We start from the raw sequence: 22,438 nt of genomic DNA, 5'->3' as shown, positions 1-22,438 counted from the left end.
ACCCTCTAGGTGTCGTATAGAAACATGATGCAGATAAAGGTCAAATGGCCCATCTAGTCTGCCCATCCGCAGCATCCATGATCTCCTCCTCTCCCTAAGACATCCCACATGCCTGTCCCACGCTTTCTTGAATTCAGACACAGTCTTTGTTTCCACCACCTCTACCAAGAGACTATTCCACGCATCTACCATCCTTTTTGTAAAAAAGTATTTTCTTAGATTACTCCTGAACCTATCACCTCTTAACTTTATTCCAGAGCTTCCTTTCAAATGAAAAATGTTTAAATACCTACGTGGCATAAATGCGCATGAAGCAAGTCTCTGATATATCATATCTCCCCTCTCCCGCCTTTCCTGCAAAGTATATGTATTGAGATCTTTTAAGTCTATTCCCTTATTGCCTTATGATGAAGACCACCGACCATTTTAATAGCCTACCTCTAGACCAGGGGTGTCAAAGTCCCTCCTCGAGGGCTGCAATCCATTCAGGTTTTCAGGATTTCCCCAATGAAGATACATGAGATCTATTTGCATACACTGCTTTCATTGTATGCTAATAGGTCTCATGCTTATTCATTGGGGAAAACCCGACTGGATTGCGGCCCTCGAGGAGGGACTTTGACACCCCTGCTCTAGACCAACTCCATCCTGTTTATATCTTTTTGAAGGTGTGGTCTCCAGAATTGTACACAATATTCTAAATGAGGTCTCACCAGAGTCTTATATGGGGCATCAATACCTTCTTTTGCCTATTGGCCATACATCTCCCTTTGCACCTTAGGATCCTTCTAGATTTCACCATCGTCTTTTCAACCTGTAAGGCCACCTTAAGATCATCACATACTATCGTACCCAAGTCCCGCTCCTTATTAGGGCACAAAAGTTCTTCACTCCCTAAACTGTACCATTCCCTTGGGTTGTTGCAGCACAAATGCATTTTGTAGTATTAAATCTTATTTGCCAAATTTCAGACCATTCTTCAAGCTTCACTAGGTCTTGCCTCATGTTATTCACACCATCAGGGGTGTCTACTCTATTGCAGATTTTGATATCATCCGCAGAGGCAAATCATACCTGATAGCCCTTCAGCAGTATCGCTTACAAAAAATGTTAAAAAGAACAGGCCCAAGAACAGAACCTTGAGACACACCACTGGTAACATCCCTTTCCTCAGAACGATCTCCACTGACCACTACCCTCTGCTGCCTTCCACTCAACCAGTTCCTGACCCAGTCCGTCACTTTGGGACCCTCACCGAGGGCACTCAGTTTATTTATTAGATGCCTGTGTGGAACACTGTCAAAAGCTTTGCTAAAATCTAAATACACCACATCTAGCGCACTCCGTCTATCCAGTTCTCTGGTCACCCAGTCAAAAAAATTGATCAGATTTGTCTGACAAGACCTGCCTTTAGTGAATCTATGTTGCCTGGGTCCTGTAGGATTACAGAAAATTCATTATTCTCTGTTTTAAAAGCGTTTCCATTAATTTACTTACCACAGAAGTCAGACTTACTGGCCCGTAGTTCCCTACTTTTTCCTTCCACTTTTGTGTAGAGGGACCACATCCACCCTTCTCCAGTCCTCTGGTACCACTCCTGATTCTAGAGAAGCATTGAAAAGTTCAGCCAGTGGAGCCGTCTGAACTTCCCTAAGTTCCTTCAGTACCAATGGATGTACACCATCCAGCCCTTCGCTTTGTCCACCTTTAATTTAGTTAGCTCCTCATGAACACAATCTTCTGAAAGTTGATCAGGGTCTACCACACCACCACCATCCCTATTTGCACTGTGAGCACTGCCTCTGCAACATTGTCCCTAACCTAGCTGACAAAGAGAATGACAGACCTCAGCTAGCACCGGAATTGAATATTTCTTCACTCTGGAATTTGTTGTCAGAGAATGTGGTGAAAACAGCTTAGCAAGGTTTTAAAAAGGTCTGGATAATTTCCTAAAAGAAAAGTCCATAAGCCATTATTAAGATGGACTTGGGAAAATCCACTGCTTATTTCTAGGATAAGCAACATAAAATCTGTTTTACTCTTTGGGATTTTTTCAGGTACTTGTGACCTGGATTGGCCACTGTTGTAAACAGGATACTGAGCTGGTGTCAGGTCAAAAGCGCGCCGGGACAAAGGCGCGAGCAGACAATTGAGCGCAGCGCGGAGGCGCACGCTGAAGAAAATTACTGTTTTTAGGGCTCCTACGGGGGGGCATGGCGGGGAACCCCCCCCCCCCCACTTTACTTAATACAGATCGCGCCGCGTTGTGGGGGGGTTTGGGGGGTTGTAACCCCCCACATTTTACTAAAAACTTCACTTTTTCCCTGACACGATTTGTATTAAGTAAACTGGGGGTGCTCCCCAACAAAACCCCCCGTCGGAGCCCCTAAAAACAGTAATTTTCTTCAGCGCGCACCTCCGTCTTGCGCTCAGTTGTCGGCGCGCGTTGTTGTCTATGAACCAACTGAGCTTGATGGACCTTTGGTCTGTCTCAGTATGGCAACTTTTAGGTTCTTATGAATGCAGGTCCCTTTGCAAAGCATTGTGAAGGACTGCCCCTGGGATATGAGATTGGCCTTGTTTGGATGTTTCTTAGAATTCTTTGAACTGTGTGAAGAGTTGAGAATAAAAACATGTAGAGACTGATTATTTTGTTAATGAGAAGTAGAGCTCTCTCTCCCCTCCCCTCAGAGCCAGATTTATGCATATTTTGGTCCCTAAGCTGCAATATTTAAGAGGCTCCCTGTGATTAAGTAAATTTTAGGTTTAATAATTTTCCATGCTAGTGAATCATGAGGCCTCTTGTAACATGAGGCTCTGAGCTGTAGTTTGACTAGCTTTACATAAATCTAGCCCTGTCTCTCCTGCTTATTTGGAAAGAGCTGCAAACATTCTCTTTTCTGTGTATTGGCAGGAAGGCGACCTTGGCAGACATTGTGGAACAGCTTCAGGAGAAAGAAGCAGCCCAGGTGAGGAGCTGGAAATCTCCACAGCTTTTGCATTAATATTTAGGCTGGTTTGAGATATCAGAAATCTACCCCCCCCCCACCCACCCACACACTTTGCTCTTCCTCCATTTTCTTCCTATCTAGATACCTAGTGTTTGAACTAGAGAGAAGGCTTGTGTGCAATACATTCTGTTTACTTTCAGGTATCTGAACTAAGACACCCAGAACAGAGTCTAGTGCTCTTTCCTTTCATTCACAAATGATATTTGAGGATTAGAGCATGTCCAGTTTTACTACCTTTATGGTAATTATCTCAGTTACTTCCAGTAGTTAACTGTTGGAAAAATTAATATTTCATTGATATCTATTCTGTAATACTTTTCAACACAAGGTACACAAGTGCTATAGCAATGATGTGGCGGGCCATTTTTTGATATGACGTCTGAACCCGAGTTTAGAAGTTTTCAGAAGTGCTTCCAAAATTGGGAAGAGAAAATGGCTATTTTCAAAACAGGAAAATGTCTTTCTTTTTGTTTGTGTGAATGACCATTTCTAGATGTTTTTTTTTCCCTTGGTGCGCCTATCATTTTGACAAAAAATCCCTCCAAATGCAAAGCACACAAAACAATGGGATGTAAGAGGGGCCAGCATTTGTAGTAGACTGGCCACACAGACATCCCAGCAGAGCAGTAGGGCACCTTAGGGGGCACTACAGTGAACTTCACATAAAAAGTTCCAATACACATCTCACCATAACCCCCTTATATTGTGTGCTGAGCCCTGCAAAACCTACTTACCCAACTGTACACCACAATGGCCCTTATGCCTGCAGGTGGCATCTATATGATCCAATAGGTTTTGGGAGAGTTTTGGTGGGCTTACATAATCCTCATGAGTATATTAGTTAAGAGTAGGATATAGGCCTGAGTGCCCATCTCTCTAGTTGACCCACTAGGCTACTCCAGAGACCTTCTTGCTGCTCTACTAGGACTGGCCATAACATCTGCAACTATCATACAGGCAGGTATGTACTGTTTCATTCACATCTTTGGGGGTTGGGACCACTGGGGAAGTGTGGGGAGGTAATGTTTACATCCCTCCAGTGGTTATCTGGTCGGTTAAGTCAACATTTTGGTACTTGTAAGATGAGGGACAGTACTCATCTGTTATTTAAAACAAGTCTAGCCCCCAAATGTCCAAATTGTGCCTTTTGACATATTCTTAAATGTTTGATTATGGCAGAAAAACATCCAAGTCGTAAGCCTGCCCACAACTCACCTCTAACGTGCACCCTTGCGATTTAGACAAACTACTGATCTGTCTAGAAAATAGATTTTGAAGATATCAAATTGGAAGGGTTTGGGAGAAAATGTCCATCTGTTCCTTCATGACACTTTTTGAACATTTTTCTCTTTGGAAAATGAGCCCCGTAAGCTGTTCCTCTGTCCAGAGAATTATCTTACATTTGTGACCATCTCTGGGAAAAGGTGACTACCCCCTCCCCCCTTTACGAAGCTGCTTTAGGCTTTTTTTTATTGCCGGTCGTGGCAGTATTAGTTCCAACGCTCATAGGAATTCAATGAGCGTCAGAGTTAATACTGCTGCAGCCAGCAATAAAAAAGCCTAACACAGCTTCATAAAAGGGGTGGTGGTGGTAAAGTAGCAGATCCAAAATGTTGAGAATGACTGATTTTTCATGTTACGGGTCCACAAGCAGTCTACTAAAGTTACATGTTTGAACTTTTGCAACATTTTGTATTTTTTCACTTAAAAGGATGGGGTTTGTATTGTGTTACAAATTGTTTGCTCTAGTATAATTAATTAAAACCTCTTTTTTTGTTTTGTTTCTGGTAACTTTAGTCTCCTTTTCCCAGAAATGGTCACATTTCATTCCACCAAGTAAGGCAAAATGGGAGGGAGGGAACTGTCCGCCATTGTGATAAATATTCTCCAAGAACAAATAGGATACAAGGCCTCACAGCGTAGATGATGCTACCCATAGGAATATAATGGGTGTCTTAGCAGTTAGCGCTTACTAAATCAATTAGCACCCCTTGATGAATTCCCCCCTTAGTATGAGTACAAATCCTTCACGCTATAATTTACATCCTTTCTAACAAGCATTAATATCCTTTCAATAAGTAATCCTTAATCTTTCTCAAATGAAGATAGTTACCCATCTGCCTCACATTTAATGGAAGACTGTTCTATACAGTGACTACTTGATAAGAACAAGATGTTAGCAATACTCTTATACTCATAAAAAACCAAATTCTTCCTGGCATCATCCAACGAAAAGATAAAAGAAAATTCAATTCACCTACAGAGCCGAGAATACAAAATTGACCAAACCATAAAGATTCTGGGGGTAACACTTGACAAACACCTAACCCTGGAAAACCACACAAACCTACTGTTTAAAAAATGTATTTCGGTCCTCTGGAAACTTTGCACTATTAAAAAATTCTTTAATGAAAAATCCTTCCGTTTACTAGTACAATCATCCATCTTAAGCACCCTAGATTACTGTAACATCATATACCTAGGAGCTTATAAAAAGAACCTCAACAAGCTGAGATTAATTCAGAACACCGCGATCCGACTAATCCACGGTTTTAAAAAATGGGAACACATTTCCCCTTATTATCAGAAACTCCACTGGTTACCCGCAGAATCCAGAGTCCTCTTCAAGTTTGCTTGTTTTTGCTACAAAGCTGTCTTTGGGATTCTTCCAGCTTGCCTAATCTCCCAGTTCTCCCCCAACGAGTCCAACAAGAGCACTCGCAGAACAAACCTATTTAATTACCCCTCCTTGAAATCTTACCAATACAAAAAGTTTCTAGATAGAATATTATCATTCCAGGCAGCTAGGCTGAACACATGGCTTGGAAAGCCCATACTTGAGGCCACTACATACGCAGACTTTAGAAAATCCCTGAAAACTCAATTGTTTAACAAATTCTAAATTCCCATACCCAACTCTTCCTCGCCATGACCCTTCCACCTCGCCCCTTAATTCCAAGGCCCGAAACTAATTATACTTTCCACCTTGAATCTCATGTACTGACAAAACGTATCTTTATTGTAACCCATGTACTGACTAAATGTATTTTTATGGTAACCCACCTGTATCCCATACACTGACAAAATGCACCTTGATAGTAAACCACTTGTATTGTAACCCACTTGCATCCCATGTCCTGACAAAATATATCTTTACTGTAACCCACTTGTATCCCATGTACTGACAAAATGAATCTTTAATGTAAACCACTTGCATCCCATGTACTGACTAAACGTATCTTTATTGTAAACTGCTTCTATCCCATGTACTGTCAAATGTATCTTTATTGTAAACCGCTTCAAACTTCACGGTATAGCGGTATATAAGAAATAAATTATTATTATTATTATAATCTCTTTAACAGATGGATAATAATAAGAAAAGCAATTACTACCGAATATTTTATCCCCAATTGTTTTCCCAGCCCAGAAAAGAAATAAAGCCTCATTCTCTAAGTATTATGATGCTCCAACATAAGAAAATTTTCCAGATGCAAAGGTTCTATAAATAGATATCTGGTGTTTTCCAGAGTGACTAGGCACTTACAAGGAAACTTTAAGAATAACAGTACTTCCAACTCTAAAACATGAGGCCTCAGAGCCAGGAACATCTTTCTGCATAAATGAGTCTGCCTAGTCACATTGGGAAAGCATGTCCATGACTTCTACCTGCTGATCGGATATGCATCACTGGAGCTGATCTCAATATGTGATTCTCATTTTAAAGAGAGTTTTATTCTATAAGTTTCTTAGTAGTCCTGTCACTGTTGTATGGTATTTTGTCCATTTCTCAAGTTTCCTTTATATTTTCATGCTCAGCTCAATGTAGACCTCGGTTTAGGACCTCAGGCATCTGGGTAATTTTGGTAAAAATAAAGTTGTTTGATTCACAGTGGCTGGTTTTGCCAAAACCAACCTGTGCCAGAAAAATGACCCCAGCAGCTTTAAGAAATGCAGCCAATGCAATAGAAAAACACAAGTGCACTTGTTTATTCCAGAACTCTGCTTTATTTGTATGGTGGTTTGAGTAAGGACAACTTCTCAAAGGACACTGGTTCTCTCTTAATGCAGAGTTTATAGAGCAGGAGGAAACAGGAACTTTCTCCTTTGGTAAGAACTTGTGCTGTACCCCCAGGCACTGCTGCTGGAGTCTCCAACTGAAGCCTTTCCATTTAAGTTAGAAATAAAGAAGGAAACCAGGAGAGAAATACGGGTCATCCTCCAATTATTCAATCCTCACTTCCACTCATTTCAAGGAAGCTCTGACAGTGACTGTTCACAGAACCCTCAAATATGTAAAGATAAGAATATCCCTCCTGTAGTACCTATGCATAAGTTGGTTGTCTCTTTGTATACACTCAAGAGGGCTCTCAAATTTGTGAAGCAGCAAAACTTAACCACTCCATCTCCAACCTGTTGACGGCAACAGGCGACTTCAAAACTTTTCGAAAAGAAATTAAAACTCTACTTTTCAAAAAATTTATCCAGATATCTTAACCCAACCCTTCCCCCTCCTCCTAGATAAATTCTCCCCCAAAACCTCCACTTAAATAATCTCTTCCTCCCCAAAACACCAACCAAATATTCATATCCCTGAAATGTTACGTAATCTTATTTGTACTCTAACTGTAATCTATTTGTTATATCACACAGTAACATACAGTCAATTTAATATCCAATTTGCAAGTTCTTCCGGAATTAATCCAGGTATCTCTCCTCCCTTGTAACCAAAAAAAAAAAAAAAAACCAACCAATACTGTTGTAACTTCACTGGAAATGTCCAGTTAGCTCTTTTGTAATCCGCCTTGAACTGCAAGGTATAGGCGGAATAGAAGTCCCTAATGTAATGTAATGTTCACCCTCTCCAAGGTAGAGAGAACGAAAGGGCACTCTCTCTAAAGTTAAAAGGGGATAGATTCCGTACAAACGTAAGGAAGTTCTTCTTCACCCAGAGAGTGATAGAAATCTGGAATGCTCTTCTGGAGGCTGTTATAGGGGAAAACACCCTCCAGGGATTCAAGACAAAGTTAGACAAGTTCCTACTGAACCAGGTACACAGGTAAGGCTAGTCTCAGTTAGGGCACTGGTCTTTGACCTAAGGGCCGCCGCGTGAGCGGACTGCTGGGCACAATGGACCACTGGTCTGACCCAGCAGCGGCAATTCTTATGTTCTTATGTCTGAAGAGAACATCTTTAAAGTGAGCAATTTGGTTTTAATCTGTTGAAGATGATTGAAGATGAGGAGGTCCAGGCCATGTTCACTTGGGTAAAGGGCTAGAAAAATGATATTCAGACATGCTTCCTGCCTCTGAGGGACTATGGCATCATTAACTTTGTTTGTAATTCCTGTTGTTTAACTCCCCCCCCCCCCCACCCATTTGGAGTCCCTTCCCAACTTTAACTCAGCCTTTACAGCATTGGAATTGTATACATGCGGATCCCCTATCCAACCACTAGAGGCCATAGCTGAGTGCTAACTGGGGCTATTCTGCTTCACACTTCTGTCAGGCAAGAAAGCAGATGTTGAAGTTAGGAATCAAACCCAGGATCTCCTTGATTTTAAATTATAGAAGTGAAAGAATGGGAATGGGACTTGTACCCTGCCTTTTTGGGGTTACATACTCAAAGTGGTTTACATATACAGTATACAAGTACTTATTTTGTACCTGGGGTAATGGAGGATTGGGTGACTTGCCCAGGGTCACAGGGAGCAGTGCTGGGATTTGATCCCACAACCTCTGGATACAGAGGCAGCAGCTCTACCAGTAGGCCACTTCCACCTCCTAATGGTTAGAGCAGCAGGATGCTTCACATTTCACTGATGTTCCTTGTGATCTTGGGCAAGTCGCTTAAACATCCATTACCTCTGATGCAAACATAGATTAAAGCTCTCCAGATACAGGGGAGTACCTAGTATACCTGAGTGTAAATCACCTTGAGTTACAACTGAAAAGGCATAAGTTATATCCCAATAAATAAATATAGATGCATGAATATTTATTTATTTAATAGCAGTTTTATATCAAAGCGGCTTACAACTTAAAATCAAAGCAGCTTTAATTTCTATTTCAAAATTAATTCTGTAAAACAATCCCATCTAAAACCTTTCCTGTCATTTAGATGTAATATGGGTTTTCTTCAGCTGATTCTGCTTCCATATCCTCATTTACTACTAAAATTACCAAGACTTCAGTGCCTATCTAAAATCATTCATCCTTTTCCCTTCCAAACCTGGGATAATATGGTTCATTGATTCCATCTATAAATCTCCTAATGGAGTACAAGATCACAACAATCTGAGTCCATACCTCAGGGCACACCAGAGCTGACGCGAGTATCCCACAGCCAGCTGAGTTTTCAGGATATCCACAAAAAATATGCATGAAAGAAATGGAATATACTGTGTATTCACCATATGTAAATTTAGCATGAATATTCATAGATGATATTCTAAATACCTAACTGGCTGTGGGGTCTCCAGGATAGCTTCTAGAAACCTTGCTATACCTAGTCCCCTGATTTCAGAATTTAAAGTTTAGTTTAATTTATTAAAATCTGATATACTGCTCTTTGTTGTAACACACCAGAACAGAAATAAGCTGACTCTCACTCCTTTTTGATAGTTTCGTGAAAGGGAGTCTCCAGCTCGCCTACTCAATGGCATTGACAAGCTTCCTGAGAGAACACCAAGGCCGGACAGGCCCCGAGCCAGGGATAGACCAAAGCCCAGGAGAAGGCCTCGTCCCAAGGATCCTAACCAGCCCCCAGGAGAAGCACGACGCTCTCGCTCAGCTCCAGCACAGAGCAGCGCCCCACCAGCCCCACCACCGACCCACACTGTTCAGCAAGAAGGCTTCCTGTTTCGCAAGCATGAACTGGAAGGGCCAAATAAAAAGGCCTCAAACAGGTACTGCAGCTGTCTGTTTAATAAGCAGGGCCTGAACACATCTGTGAAAGATAAAAGTATTTATTGTAGGGAGATGGTCTGATGTAGGGTTACCATATATCTGGATTTACTCGGACATGTCCTCTTTTTAGAGGACTGTCTGGATGGTTTTCTAAAACCTGGCAGTTTGTCCGGGTTTTGGACTCTTTGAGTCCAGCCTAAATTTTTTTCTTCGTATGGGCAGCGGGGGTCACTTGCGGGTAGGAACTGCGTCAGTTGCGGTCCCGCTGTGGGTACCAGAGTTCTAGGGGTAGGTTGCGAACTGTTGGGAGGCTTGTTTGGCGCAGGCTGGAAGTAGCAGGAAAGGTCCCGGCTCTGCCTGAGCTCGGGGCTGCATCTGTAGGGCATCTGCACATGTGTGTGATGTCATTGCATGCTTGGAGGCCCTTCAAACATGGCCACGAGCTCAGGCAGAGATGGGGCCTTTCCTGCCACCTCCAGCGGCTCGCAACCTACTACTACTACTGCTTATCACTCATATAGCGCTGAAAGGCATATGCAGCACTGTACATTTTAACATTTATAGACAGTCCTTGCTTGGAAGAGCTTACAATCTAACTTGGACAGACAGACATAACTTCAAGTTTAATATGTATTTGATTAATCGCTTATCTTTTTTTTACTAAGCGATATACAATATAAATTAATAAAAACAAATACAAAAATTCAAAAAACACACAATGACAAAAGACAAGAGGGATGAGGGGAGAACTACAAAAGGGGGAAATAAAAGGGAAGGGGATTCTTCTGTTTGGAGCCATTTCTTTGAAGGACAGAACTCAATCCTTGAAGGCATATAGGGTTGAGAATGCAGAACCCAAGGTTCTCACCTTGGGTTCTGCATCCCCAACCATATATGCCTTTGAGTTAGGAGTCAAAAGCACTCTCAAAGAGGTGGGCTTTTAACTAGGCCTTGAACACTGCCAGAGACAGAGCCCGCCGTAGGGATTTGGGCAGCTTGTTCCAAGCATACGGCGCAGAAGGGACAGAGTGTGGAGTTGGCAGCCGAAGAGAAGGGCACAGAAAGGAGAAACTTAATAGCTGAGCAGAGCTCACGGGGTGGGGGGTGGGGGGAAATCATAGGGGGAGATAAGTGAAGAGAAATAGTGAGGGGCAGCTGAGTGAGTTCATTTGTAGGTCAGTAAGAGGAGTGTGGATTGTATTTGGAAACGGATGGGAAACCAATTAAGTGACTTTATGAGAGGGGTAACGTGAGTAAAGCAGCTTTCCTGGTATACGAGTCGAGCAGCTGAATTCTGGATTGATTGGAGGGGAGCGAGATGGCTAAGCGGAAGGCCTGAGAGTAGCGAGTTGCAGTAGTTTAAGCGCAAGGTGATGAGGGCGATGATAAATGTTTTGGTAGTGTGCTCGGAGAGGAAAGGTCAGATTTTTGTAATATTATAGAGAAAGAAGTGGCAGATTTTATCGATATGTTGTATCTGTGTGGTGGAGAGAGAGAAGTCAATGACGATCCCAAGATTATGAGCAGATAAAACAGGAAGGTTGAGAGTGTTGTCCACAGAGACAGAAAATGAGGGAAGCAGAAAAGGTGGGCTTAGGTAGGAAGATGAGCAATTCAGTTTTAGCCATGTTCAATTTTAAATGGCTGTGAGACATCCAGATGGCAATGTCGAGCAGGCAGTCTGAGACTCTAGTCTGGATTTCAGTAGAGATATTTGGTGCAGAGAGGTAGATCTGGGAGTCATCAGCATAGAGGTGATACTGGAAGCCATGGGAGGAGATCAGCGCTCCAAGTAAGCAAGTGTAGATCGAGAAAAGGAGCGGTCCCAGGACCGAGCCTTGAGGTACAGTAATCGATAGTGGGAAGGCTGTGGAGGAGGAACTACCATTGCATACACTGAAGGTGCAAAGGGAGAGATAGGAAGTAGAGAATGACACGGTGGCGGTTTACCCGCAGCTACCACGTTTAGCCGCGGGTAACCCGCCAAAAATGGGGAATGAAAATTAGCAGCCTCTGCGGGGATGGGGACAAGGCCATCACCGCCCCGTGGAGCGGTGAATGGTCTTGTCACCGCAGTGAGGCATAAAGGATCATGTGGTCCCCGCATCCCCCACCCGCACGCCGGCTCGATCGTTTAACCAGCTTCCTCTCTCCACCTCACCTTAGTTTGCCGGCTTTCTTTTTCGGCGACCGGAACGCTTTCAAAAGAGCCGCTCAAGCGCGGCTGCTCAGTATTCAATCTTCTGCTCTGACCCAACCGGAAACAGGAAGTTGCAGCAGAGCAGAAGATTGAACTTTGAGCAGCCGCGCATGCGCGGCTCTTTGAAAGCGTGCCGGTCGCCGAAAAAGAAAACCGGCAAACTAAGGAGAGCTGGACAGCAGTAGCATACCAAGGGGGGGTGCGGGAGGGGCGAAAAAGGTAATGGTGCCAGGCCTTGGAGAACCGAGGCAGACCGCTTCTCCCCCCTCCCAGCCCAACCCCCGCTGACCCTCCTATCTCTCCCCCCCCCCCCAAGTGAACCTTTCCGACCCTCCCAGCAGAAAGCAGCAAACCTCCCTCCAGTAGCGTCGGCTTTCTCCTCCCTCTGCCGCATCACTGATGATGTCATCAGTGACGCGGCAGAGGGAGGAGAAAGCCGCGAAGGAGGTTTGCTGCTCTCGCTGGGAGGGTCAGATAGGTTCACGGGGGGGGGGGAGATAGGAGGGTCAGCGGGAGTTCGGCTGGGAGGGGGGAGAAGCGGTCTGCCTCGGTGCTCCATTACCTTCTTCGGGCAGCAGCAGCGTTTACAATTCGCTGCTGTTGCCGGCTTCAGGCCTTGTTCTCTGCCGGGTCCTGCCTACTTCCTGTTTTCATGAAGACAGGACCCGACAGAGAGGAAGGCCTGAAGCGGGCAACAGCAATGAATTGTGAATGCTGCTGCTGCCCGATGAAGTTCAGGACATCAGGACATTGGGGAAGGAGCAGGGAGAAATTGGCTGCTGGCTTGGGGGTGAGGGTAGGGAAAGAATCGTGGAAGTGGAGAAATTGGCACAATGGCTTTGTGGGGGCTAGGGGGAGAGAGAAAGAAAGGAAAAAATAAAGAGGGAGGCCAGGGGGAGAGAGAAAGAAAGGCAGAAATAAAGAGGGGTCAGGGGAGAGAGAAAGAAAGGCAGAAAGAAAGAGGGGGACCAAGGGGAGAGAGAAAGAAAGGCAGAAATAAAGAGGGGGTCAAGAGGGAGAGAAAGAAAGGCAGAAAGAAAGAGGAGGGCCAGGGGGAGAGAGAAATAAAGAGGGAGGCCAGGGGGAGAGAGAAAGAAAGGCAGAAATAAAGAGGGGAGCCAGGGGGAGAGAGAAAGAAAGAGGGGGGGGCAGGAGAAGAAAGAAGAAGGACCAGAGACTCATGAAATCACCAGACAAAAAGGTAAGAAAAATGATTTTATTTTCAACTTAGTGATCAAAATATGTCCGTTTTGAGAATTTATATCTGCTCTCTATATTTTGCACTATGGCCCCCTTTTACTAAAACGCAATAGCGGTTTTTAGCGCAGGGAGCCTATGAGCATCGAGAGCAGCATGGGGCATTCAGCGCAGCTCCCTGCGCTAAAAACCGCTATCGCAGTTTAGTAAAAAGGGAGGGGGAATATTTGTCTATTTTTGTATAGTTGTTACTGAGGTGACATTGCATAAAGTCATCTGCCTTGACCTCTTTGAAAACCCGCGGAATATAAATGATAATTAACATTTTCTCTGCATACAGCGTGCTTTGTGTTTTTAAAATTTTATTGTTGGTAGATCATTTTGACTTGGCCACAAAGGTAAGGGGGAGGGAGGGAGGGGAGCTGCTGGAAGACATCTAGTAATCCTTGCAGGCTTGACTGTGCAGGGAATTATTTTTGTAAAATCATGTTTTGTTATGTGACTGGCATTATCTAGACTTTAATTTCTATGAATGAATAGAATGAAAATGATATAAAATTACTTGCTTGCGGGGACCGCGTGTTCCGGCTCACACAAGGAAGGAGGGGGTGAAAGGGAAAAAGTTTCTCTTCCTTGGAAATAGATTCTGAAGTGACCTCATCAAAGAAGACCAGCACCAAATGTACAAGAAATCCCTTAAACAATGTCAAAAGAGCCCAAAATAGAAAACTGCTACTGCCTTGAGAATCAACTTGAAATCACTGAAGAGACAGGAAAAGGTTAAATGCCTCATGGAATCCTCAGGTACAAAACACAAACCAAATTGTGAATGAAATCAGAGCAGACAGTAAGAATTATAAAATTGATGTCATTATCCATCTGGAAAAAAAGGCGTACTAGAAATAATGCCTCAGCAATACAATTTTCAGAAGTTCTATTTGCTCATGGTAAGGGAGAAGAGAGACTGCTAGTGATGGTGGGGGGACTGATAGAAGATATGAAAGAAGGGTGGTAGAAAGGAACAGATGGTAAAGGAGGGAGGGAAGGGTGGTGGTGGAAAGGAATAGAACAGACATTGAAAGAGGTTAGAGAGGAACAGACCCTGAAAGGAAATGTGGAAGGCAGAATGGGGAGAAGACGCTGGAAGGGAAGAAGACAGATGCCAGACTATCGGGGAGCGGAGGGAAGAAGATAGGTGCTAGACGGGGACGGGGCGGTGAATGGGATGGCAGTGGCGGTGACGGGGCGGTGAAAGGGATGGCGGTGATGGTGACGGGGCGGTGCAGAGGATGGTGGGCCGGGGACGGTGCAGTGACGGGGACAGATTTTTTCCCCGTGTCATTCTCTAATAGGAAGAAAACCAAGAGAGGACAGAACTCTGGAATCCCAACAAGGACAACGAATCAAGGATTAGGTGATGAATCAACAGTATCAAATGCAGCAGACAGATTGAGAAGGATGCTTATAGAGTGGAGGCCTTTGGATCTGGCCAAGAACAGGACATTGGAAACTTTAGTAAGGGCAGATTCCGTGAAATGCAGTGGACCAAAGCCTGACTGAAGCAGATCCAGAATATCATGGGATGAGAGTAAGTCCAGTGAACAGCACTTCCAAGTAACTAGGACCACTGTTATCCACAATGGAACCACAATTGATGTGCCTCCCACCTGCGGGTGACCCCCACTGACATTAAAGGTACACATTCTGTGAGGGGAAAAAGAGAGGAGATGAGGTGGTTCAGGTTGTGTGGGGGCAAGCTGAGGGGGAGGGACAAGGCAGAGTTAGGGGTGTGACTGGGCAGTTCCATGTGTCCTCTTTTTTAACTTGAAAAATATGGTAACCTAGTCTGACGATAGAGCCTACAAGGGTAAATTCTTGGAATGTTATTGTGACTCTCCTAATGGCTGACTTTCTTTTATCTTTGTATGTCTTTGGAGGATTTTTTTGGATCCATCACTTTTCTTCTACTCTTTTTTACTTTCTGTTGAATAAGAGCTATAGTTAAGATCTGGTGGTTTGAGACTTCATTCACAACTACCTGGCGAATTTTCCCCTAATTCATGCTCCTCTTCTTCCCCATCATAACTAGTCTGGTCATTGCAATGACAAGGCATGGCCAGGGCAGGGGCCATGCAATAGAACACTTTCTGGAGCCTGAAATCTTAGTTCCCAAATCTGGCCCTAGGTGTCACCTTTTAACTATTTCCCCCCCCCCCCAGAAGATGCATATGCTGTAATCCCAACCTCTGTCATCCCAGTGAGTGGAAAATACAACTCAAGGACTGAACCCAAATTCTCTTCCTGACAGTTCACAACACTGCCACCAAACCACCAGGCCTGTGCCTCACTTCTAAACCTGGGCTCCGCCAGACTGCCTGTGACCTTTGCCTGAGTCACTTTAACTATGTTTGTCTGCATTTATTCCTCTGAAATTGCACAATAATTGTTAAGATTCTGTTCCCCCTTCCTCATTTTGGAATTTGCCATGCATATTGAGCTCTAGAAGCACTCTGCCAGAACACAGATATCTAGGCTACATGCCTGTTCTGAAGTGCACTGTTTGACTAAATGGCACCACTGAATCTCACATTGGTTTCACATCTCGGGTTCTTTCCACAGATCTTGGGTAAACCTTTACTGCGTCGTTAGCAAAGGTGATTTAGGAACTTACAAGGATGCAAAGAGTCACAGCTCTGGCAGCACATATGGCGGGGAACCCTTACTGAACCTGAACAATGCCACATGTGATGTTGCCAGTGACTACAAAAAAAAGAAACATGTCTTCAAACTGAGGTAAAATGATGTACCTTTATTTTTTCAATTTAATATAGTTCTCACATATTAAAACATATCTAAGTGGTTCACAGCTCAGGGAATCTAAAACGCAAACCATTCAACAAGCCCTGTTTAGAAAATATGGCACCTAATTTCTAGATTCTTCTACCCAATTTGATCACAAAGCCTCCTGGCATTTGTTTGGTAAGGTGAGAGAGTGATTGCTAGTAGAGAATGACATGGTGGCTGTTACCCGTGGGTAACCCGCCGAAACAGGGGGGGGAGTGCACACTGCGGGTATGGGGACAAGGCCATCCACCGCCCCGTGGAGCGGTGAATGGCCTTGTCTCCGCAGTTAAGGGAGGGAACGCGCGGTCCGAGCATCTCCAGAAGTTGCGTCAGAGGAGAAGCTTCTGCCCGCAGACGCACATGACTTCAAACAGGCTCCTGCCGGCAATCTGCACAGATTACACTAACGCACCACGAAGGTAAGGGGGAGTGAGGGAGATGCTCGGACTGCACGAGGGGTGCTGAAAGAGGGTGGTGAGAGGGAAGGGTGGTGGTGGAAAGGAATGGAACAGATGCTGAAAGGGGGTGGAGAGGAACAGACGCTGAAGGGAAATGTGGAAGACAAAGTGGGGAGAAGATGCTGAAGGGACATGGGGAACAGAGAGTGGGGAGAAGACACTGAAGGGGAATGGAGAAGACAGAGTGGGGAGAAGATGCTGAAGGAAAATGGGGAACAGAGAGTGGGGAGAAGACAGAAATGCCAATGGGGGGAGAGAAGGGAAGAAGATGGGTGCCAGACCAATTGGAGAGGTGAAGGGAGAGGCACAGTAACAGAGAAAAGACAGACAGTGGATGGAAGGAATTGAATGAGGAAAGCAGAAACCAGAGAGAGGTCTAAAAAAAATTTTCTATTTCTTTTCTTTTTTTTTTTTTTTTGCTTTAGGATAAAGTAGTATATTAGTTATTTTGATAAAAATTTATAAACAAAGCCCTGCCAGCTGATCATCTCTTTCTCTAATTCAGCAGCCAGAACTTTGATTTATAAGGAAGGAATAAGCTAAATATTGCAATACTGAGGCTTGTATGGATGCTGCGGGGACAGTAGTGACATGGACGGGGTGGGGACAGTGGTCAAGGGGATGGGGCGAGGACAGTGGTCGCAGGGACGGGTCGGTGACAGGGACGGAGCAGTGATGGAGACAAATTTTTTCCTTATTAACTCAAAACAAGCCCCACACGGCCAAACGATACACACACCCAGCAACACTACAAGGCCTTAAACTTACAACCAACAGCATTCACACTCCCCACAGAGAAAGGGAAAAAGAAAAAGAAAAGAAGTGGAGAAAAAGGCCTCAGTTAAGCTTCATCTGGCAAAAAAAACTCCACTCCTACAAAAGCTGTTTATCTATTTATGTGTAAATGCTGAGAAATAGTCCAAAAACCAGGCAACCAAAGTAGCCTGCCAGGTGGTACCAAACACCACGCCTAATACAGATGAAAATCAGTGGGTGAATGTAACAAAAGGCAGTATAGTCCAGCTCATAACATCCACAGCAAAAGCAAGAAAAAATAACTTAGCTGCTAATGGCTTCCAAATCCAGGCCATTTCGCATAAAATCGCTGCGTCAGGGGTGTTCATGTCATTGCTTCACATCCAGAAATTCCAGACCCACCATACTCCTCAAACATCCTCACCACTTCATCAATTGAAACTGGCAAATTTTTTTCCCCATGTCATTTTCTAATTGCTAGCTTAACAAAAGAACTTAGGGGCAGATTCTCAAAACTAATATCTGCCTTTAACGTGCTCACTAAACCGGTACCAGCTGGTTTAGCGTCCATGTATTTTAGCGGCAGATTATCAAAATGGCTTACCAAGGTCTTTTCTGAGTTTTCTAGCAGTCTTTGATACTATCATGTAAATGTAGTACATTGAGGTCATTAATATTAAAATGATCAATTTGAGTGATTTTCTAACCTCATTGTGCCATATTTGCGGCCAAAATTTGCAGGCAGATCCGAGCTGTCTTTGCCTTACTTTCTGATTAGTGCCTGTGACTCCGATGACCCCCCCGCCACTCCCTTATTTATGATGGCTGGCTGGAGAGATGCCTACTCCCTTCAGGCCCCGGTGCATTCTCTGATTAGCCCAAGTTGTTTAGAAGGGGCCTTAGCATCTGAGCCAATCAGAGCCTCAGGCCCTTCTCCGGTGCATCCCAGGATGCACTGGGGAGGGGAGAGCCCACCATTTTGAAGAGGCAGGCATGCTGGCCGGAGGGAGTAGGCATCCCTCCAGCCAGCTTTCGTAAGGGGGAGGGGTCAGGGGGGTCGTCAGAGGCACAGGGAGGGTGTTGGCAGCAGGAGAGAGTGGGCATCACTCCCGTTGCCGGGGGAGGTGTTGGGGGTAATGCTTTGCGGTGGGAGGGAGTGGGCATCTCTCCCGCTTTGGAGGGGGAGTGCTTGACTTTGGTGGCTCGATTTGTTGTTTGGAGGTTTTTTTGCATTTATTCTGTGCATGTGCCCATCACTATCACGATGGGATCATGCAAATTTATTAAGCCTTCGTTACTCTCCTCTAATCTTATTTGCATGAGCGTTTTTTAGGGAATGACTCGCTTTTTTAAAATCACTACAATAATGGCTGCGACAGCAGCCCATTTGTTTTTAATATGAATTTTTGAGAATCTAGCCCTTAGCCTTGGAAGAGACTTGATCTCATGCAAGAAAAGGAATTGAAGCAGAGAGCTACATATAGATCCTTTATAATAACTGAAGAAGATTAAATGCAAAAGAGGTACCCATGTATATAACACTGGGGCCTTCAGTATTTCCTAGGAAGGATATGGCATCTCTGTCACTGGAGATTTTAACACATCTTGCTGGGTTGAGTTTAGGTACAAGAGATTATGCCTAGAGGTAGGGGGCGTGGACTAGATATACTCATGAGATCTCACCTTGATGTACTCCTCTAAGATTTTAAGTGACTCCCAAGGTCCCTCCCTGCTCTACCTCATATAGGCTGCCCTTCTTTGTATGTAGCTTTCTAGTATCCCTCCCTCCCCTCTACTCTTCCCCTCTCCTGATTCAGAGTGACTATTTCAGATTCCTCCCTGCCCTATTTTTTAAAGAATCTAGATGACATCTCCTGATTCAGAGTAGAGAGTTGCGCGGGGACAGAAATCCCACCCGTCCCCACCCGTCCCCGCCAAAGTCCCACCCGTCCCCACCCGTCCCCGTGAGGAATCCCTCCGTCCCCACCCGTCCCCGCGAGGAATCCCTCCGTCCCCACCCGTCCCCGCGAGGAATCCCCTCCGTCACCACCCGTCCCCGCGAGGAATCCCCTCCGTCCCCGCCCGTCCCCGCGAGGAATCCCCCTACATCCCCACCTGTCCCTATAAACTACAGAAATAGTTATTTCATTTAATTATGCTACTGAATTAAAGGCTCTGGTAGAAACCCATTTAAAAATAAGCAAAATGACTTTATTAATTTGGAAATATTAATTGGGAAGAATACATACTTTGTAAACGGGTTTCTACCAGAGCCTCTAATGTTTATAAATTTTTATCAACACAACTAATATACTACTTTATCCTTAAGCAAAAAAAAAAAAAAAAAAAAATTTTTTTCCTACCTTTATTGCCTGGTTTCTGCTTTCCTCATGTTCTCATTCAGTTCCTTCCATCCACTGTCTCTCTTCCTTCTGCGTCTTCCATTTGCTCTGTTACTGTGCCTCTCCCTTTCTCCCCCCTCCCAAATTGGTCTGGCACCCATCTTTTTCCCTCCACTCCCCCCATAGTCTGGCACCTCTGTCTTCTTCCCTGCCAGCGTCTTCTTCCCATTCCCTCTTCCCCATTTCCTTTCAGTGTCCTTCTCCCCCACCATCTTTCCCATGTCCTTTCAGGCAGCATCCTTCTCCCCTCTCTGCCTTCCCCATGTCCTTTCAGCGGCCTTCTCCCCCCTCTGTCTTCCCCATGTCCTTTCAGTGGCATTCTCCACCCCTTTGTCTTCCCCAGTGCTTTCAGGGTCCTTCCCCCCCCCCCCTTCCTCCCGTTTACCCCATGTCCTTTCAGCGTTCTTTTCCACCCCTTTGTCTTCCCCAGTACTTTCAGCGGCCTTCTCCCCCCTTAAGCGTCTTTTCTTTTCCACTCCACCTTTCCTCCCTCCCTGCCTCCACCTTTGTGGCGCTTTTGCACCCGACCGACAACAGAACAGGCCCGGTCGGACAAATCTCCCTGTCCTGTAGCCGCGATCTAAATTACCTTCTTACAGCAGCTGGAGTAGTGAAGCTGCTGTAAGAGGTAATTTAGATTCGCGGCTACAGGGCAGGGAGGTTTGTCGGCCGGGCCTGTTGTCGGTCGATTGGGGGACCTGACCGGCTGTGCACATTCTTTGGGGCGGACCGCCCCCTCCCCCCTCTTTCGTTCGCCATTGCCTTCTTCCTACCTGCCCTGCCGCAGCCGCACACAGCCGACCGGAAGTCTTCCTGATGTCAGCGCTGACGTCGGAGGAAGGGAGGGCTTTGCTTAAGCCCTCCCTCCGACGTCAGCGCTGACATCGGGAAGATTTCCGTTCGGATGTGTGCTGCGACAGGGCAGGTAAGGAGAAGGAGACTACCCTCGCGGCTCGACCAACCCCGCTGCGATCCAACCCCGCAGGAACCCCGCTACCCTCGGAGGCGTCCCCACGGGATCCCCGCGACCCTAGGGGGCGTCCCCACGGGATCCCCGCGACCCTAGGGGGCGTCCCCACGGGATCCCCGTGACCCAAAGGGGGAACCCGCGGGATTCCCGTCATCCCCGTTCCCGTGCAGCTCTCTAATTCAGAGTGACCACCTGAGATTCCTCTCTAGGATTCTAGGTGGCCTCTGGAGATCCATGTGTCATTCTAGATGACCTCTAGATTCATCTATCCTTTCCTTCTCTTCCTCTGATTCCAGGTGATTTGGCGGGCTTTGGGGGGGGAACCTCTTTCTGCCCTGTCTCTCTAGAATTCCATATAACTTCTCAAGGTCCCTCCTTATTCAAATCTCTCTCTGATACTCTGACATATTTTCCACAGGACACAGGATGGCAATGAATTTCTCTTCCAAGCAAAGGATGAGGTAAGAGGTCTTTTTCAAGAGTTCTTTATTCAGAGGTATATCTACATTACTGTTTTCTAATGTACAGTAATTCTTATTCACAAGAGAACAAAGACAGAAGTTGTAAAGTCACTAACATAGTCAATCCTAACAAGGGAATGAATCATATCTGGCATTGCGGGCAAGCATTAGGGGATTTTGCCTGACCAATTTAGCTGTAATGGACCTCCAGTTTCAGGTAAAGCCATAACAAGGGATGAGTGCAAGGTCAGCAGGACTTAGACCTTGGGCACATTTGCGGGTGAGGAGGAAGGAGCAGCAGCAGCAGGGTGAGTGCTGGGGTCTATCATTCTAGTCTCCTCCCTCATTTGATGCTTCTCCCACTTGCGGTAGTTTTTGCCAGCTGGAGGAAAGAGCATATAATTTTCCATGTAAATGAAGGGCTGCAGTAGGAATGGTGCAGCACCCATAGATCTTGTGCTGGTCTCACTGAACATGCCAGAACTGCACAGTGCCTCCTGCAGCAGAACTGGAACCTTGTGGTTGAAGAGTAGGCACCTTTTCCTCTAGTCAGTAGGAAACACGAAAGAGGGATGAGTACAAATGGAGGAGTGAGTGGAGACAGTGACCTCCTTGGTCCTTTCTCCGCAGTAAGTGGATGCCTTCCATAAGATTGATACGATTATGGGCCTGGATTGAACAGCTTCTTCAAGTGGTGGTATGCCTTTCTCTATCAAAGTATCACATGAAATTTATCACACTAGTGGGGTAACCTCATCTGATAACATCAATACAGACAAGATCTCTTAGAGCCCAGAAAAAAACAAGGTTCTACCAAGCATGTATGGAAGTTACTATTCAGTCACCGCCTTGCCTGGTCCATTTTAGCACACACTGTTGCAAAAAGCCATCTGCAGCTCAGTGTTTTTCTTACAGTCGTTGGCTAACTTTTGTTCTCCTGCAAGTTCCTGCCCCACTTTCTTCCTCCTTTGACCCTTCACAAAAGTAAATGTAGGGAAAACATCCTCACCTCAAAAATTGGGATGGTGTGTGGTCCCCAGGACTTTCCAAAACCATGAGAAAGTTCAGTAATTCAGGGAAAAGAGGTGAGAACTGACAGAGGGACAAAGGTCACTTCATCTTTCAGAGTGAATTTTTTTTCTCCGAAAGATAGAAAGTCACACCAAAGGAAGAGGCATCGTGGGGTTTGAGACCTTCAGATAGAGAAGGCTGGATACTAGTGTACTGCCTA

General features: G+C 45.1%; 1 protein-coding gene across 3 annotated transcripts in view; it reads left to right on the top strand.

The window, feature by feature from the left end:
* The window catches only part of SPTBN4 (spectrin beta, non-erythrocytic 4), a 420,524-nt gene that overhangs the window by 393,130 nt on the left and 4,956 nt on the right, over positions 1-22,438 (top strand). For all 3 annotated transcript variants that reach the window (XM_033954096.1, XM_033954095.1, XM_033954094.1), the window contains 4 exons: positions 2,915-2,969; positions 9,635-9,918; positions 15,936-16,109; positions 21,165-21,207. In XM_033954096.1, the coding sequence (XP_033809987.1) occupies positions 2,915-2,969; positions 9,635-9,918; positions 15,936-16,109; positions 21,165-21,207 (556 nt within the window). The remainder of the gene's footprint in view (positions 1-2,914; positions 2,970-9,634; positions 9,919-15,935; positions 16,110-21,164; positions 21,208-22,438) is intronic.

This window comes from Geotrypetes seraphini, chromosome 8 (genome assembly GCF_902459505.1).
Source record: "Geotrypetes seraphini chromosome 8, aGeoSer1.1, whole genome shotgun sequence".
NCBI lineage: Eukaryota > Metazoa > Chordata > Amphibia > Gymnophiona > Dermophiidae > Geotrypetes > Geotrypetes seraphini.
The sequence above is the reverse complement of the archived record's forward strand: the minus strand, read 5'-3'. Positions and strand labels throughout refer to the sequence as shown.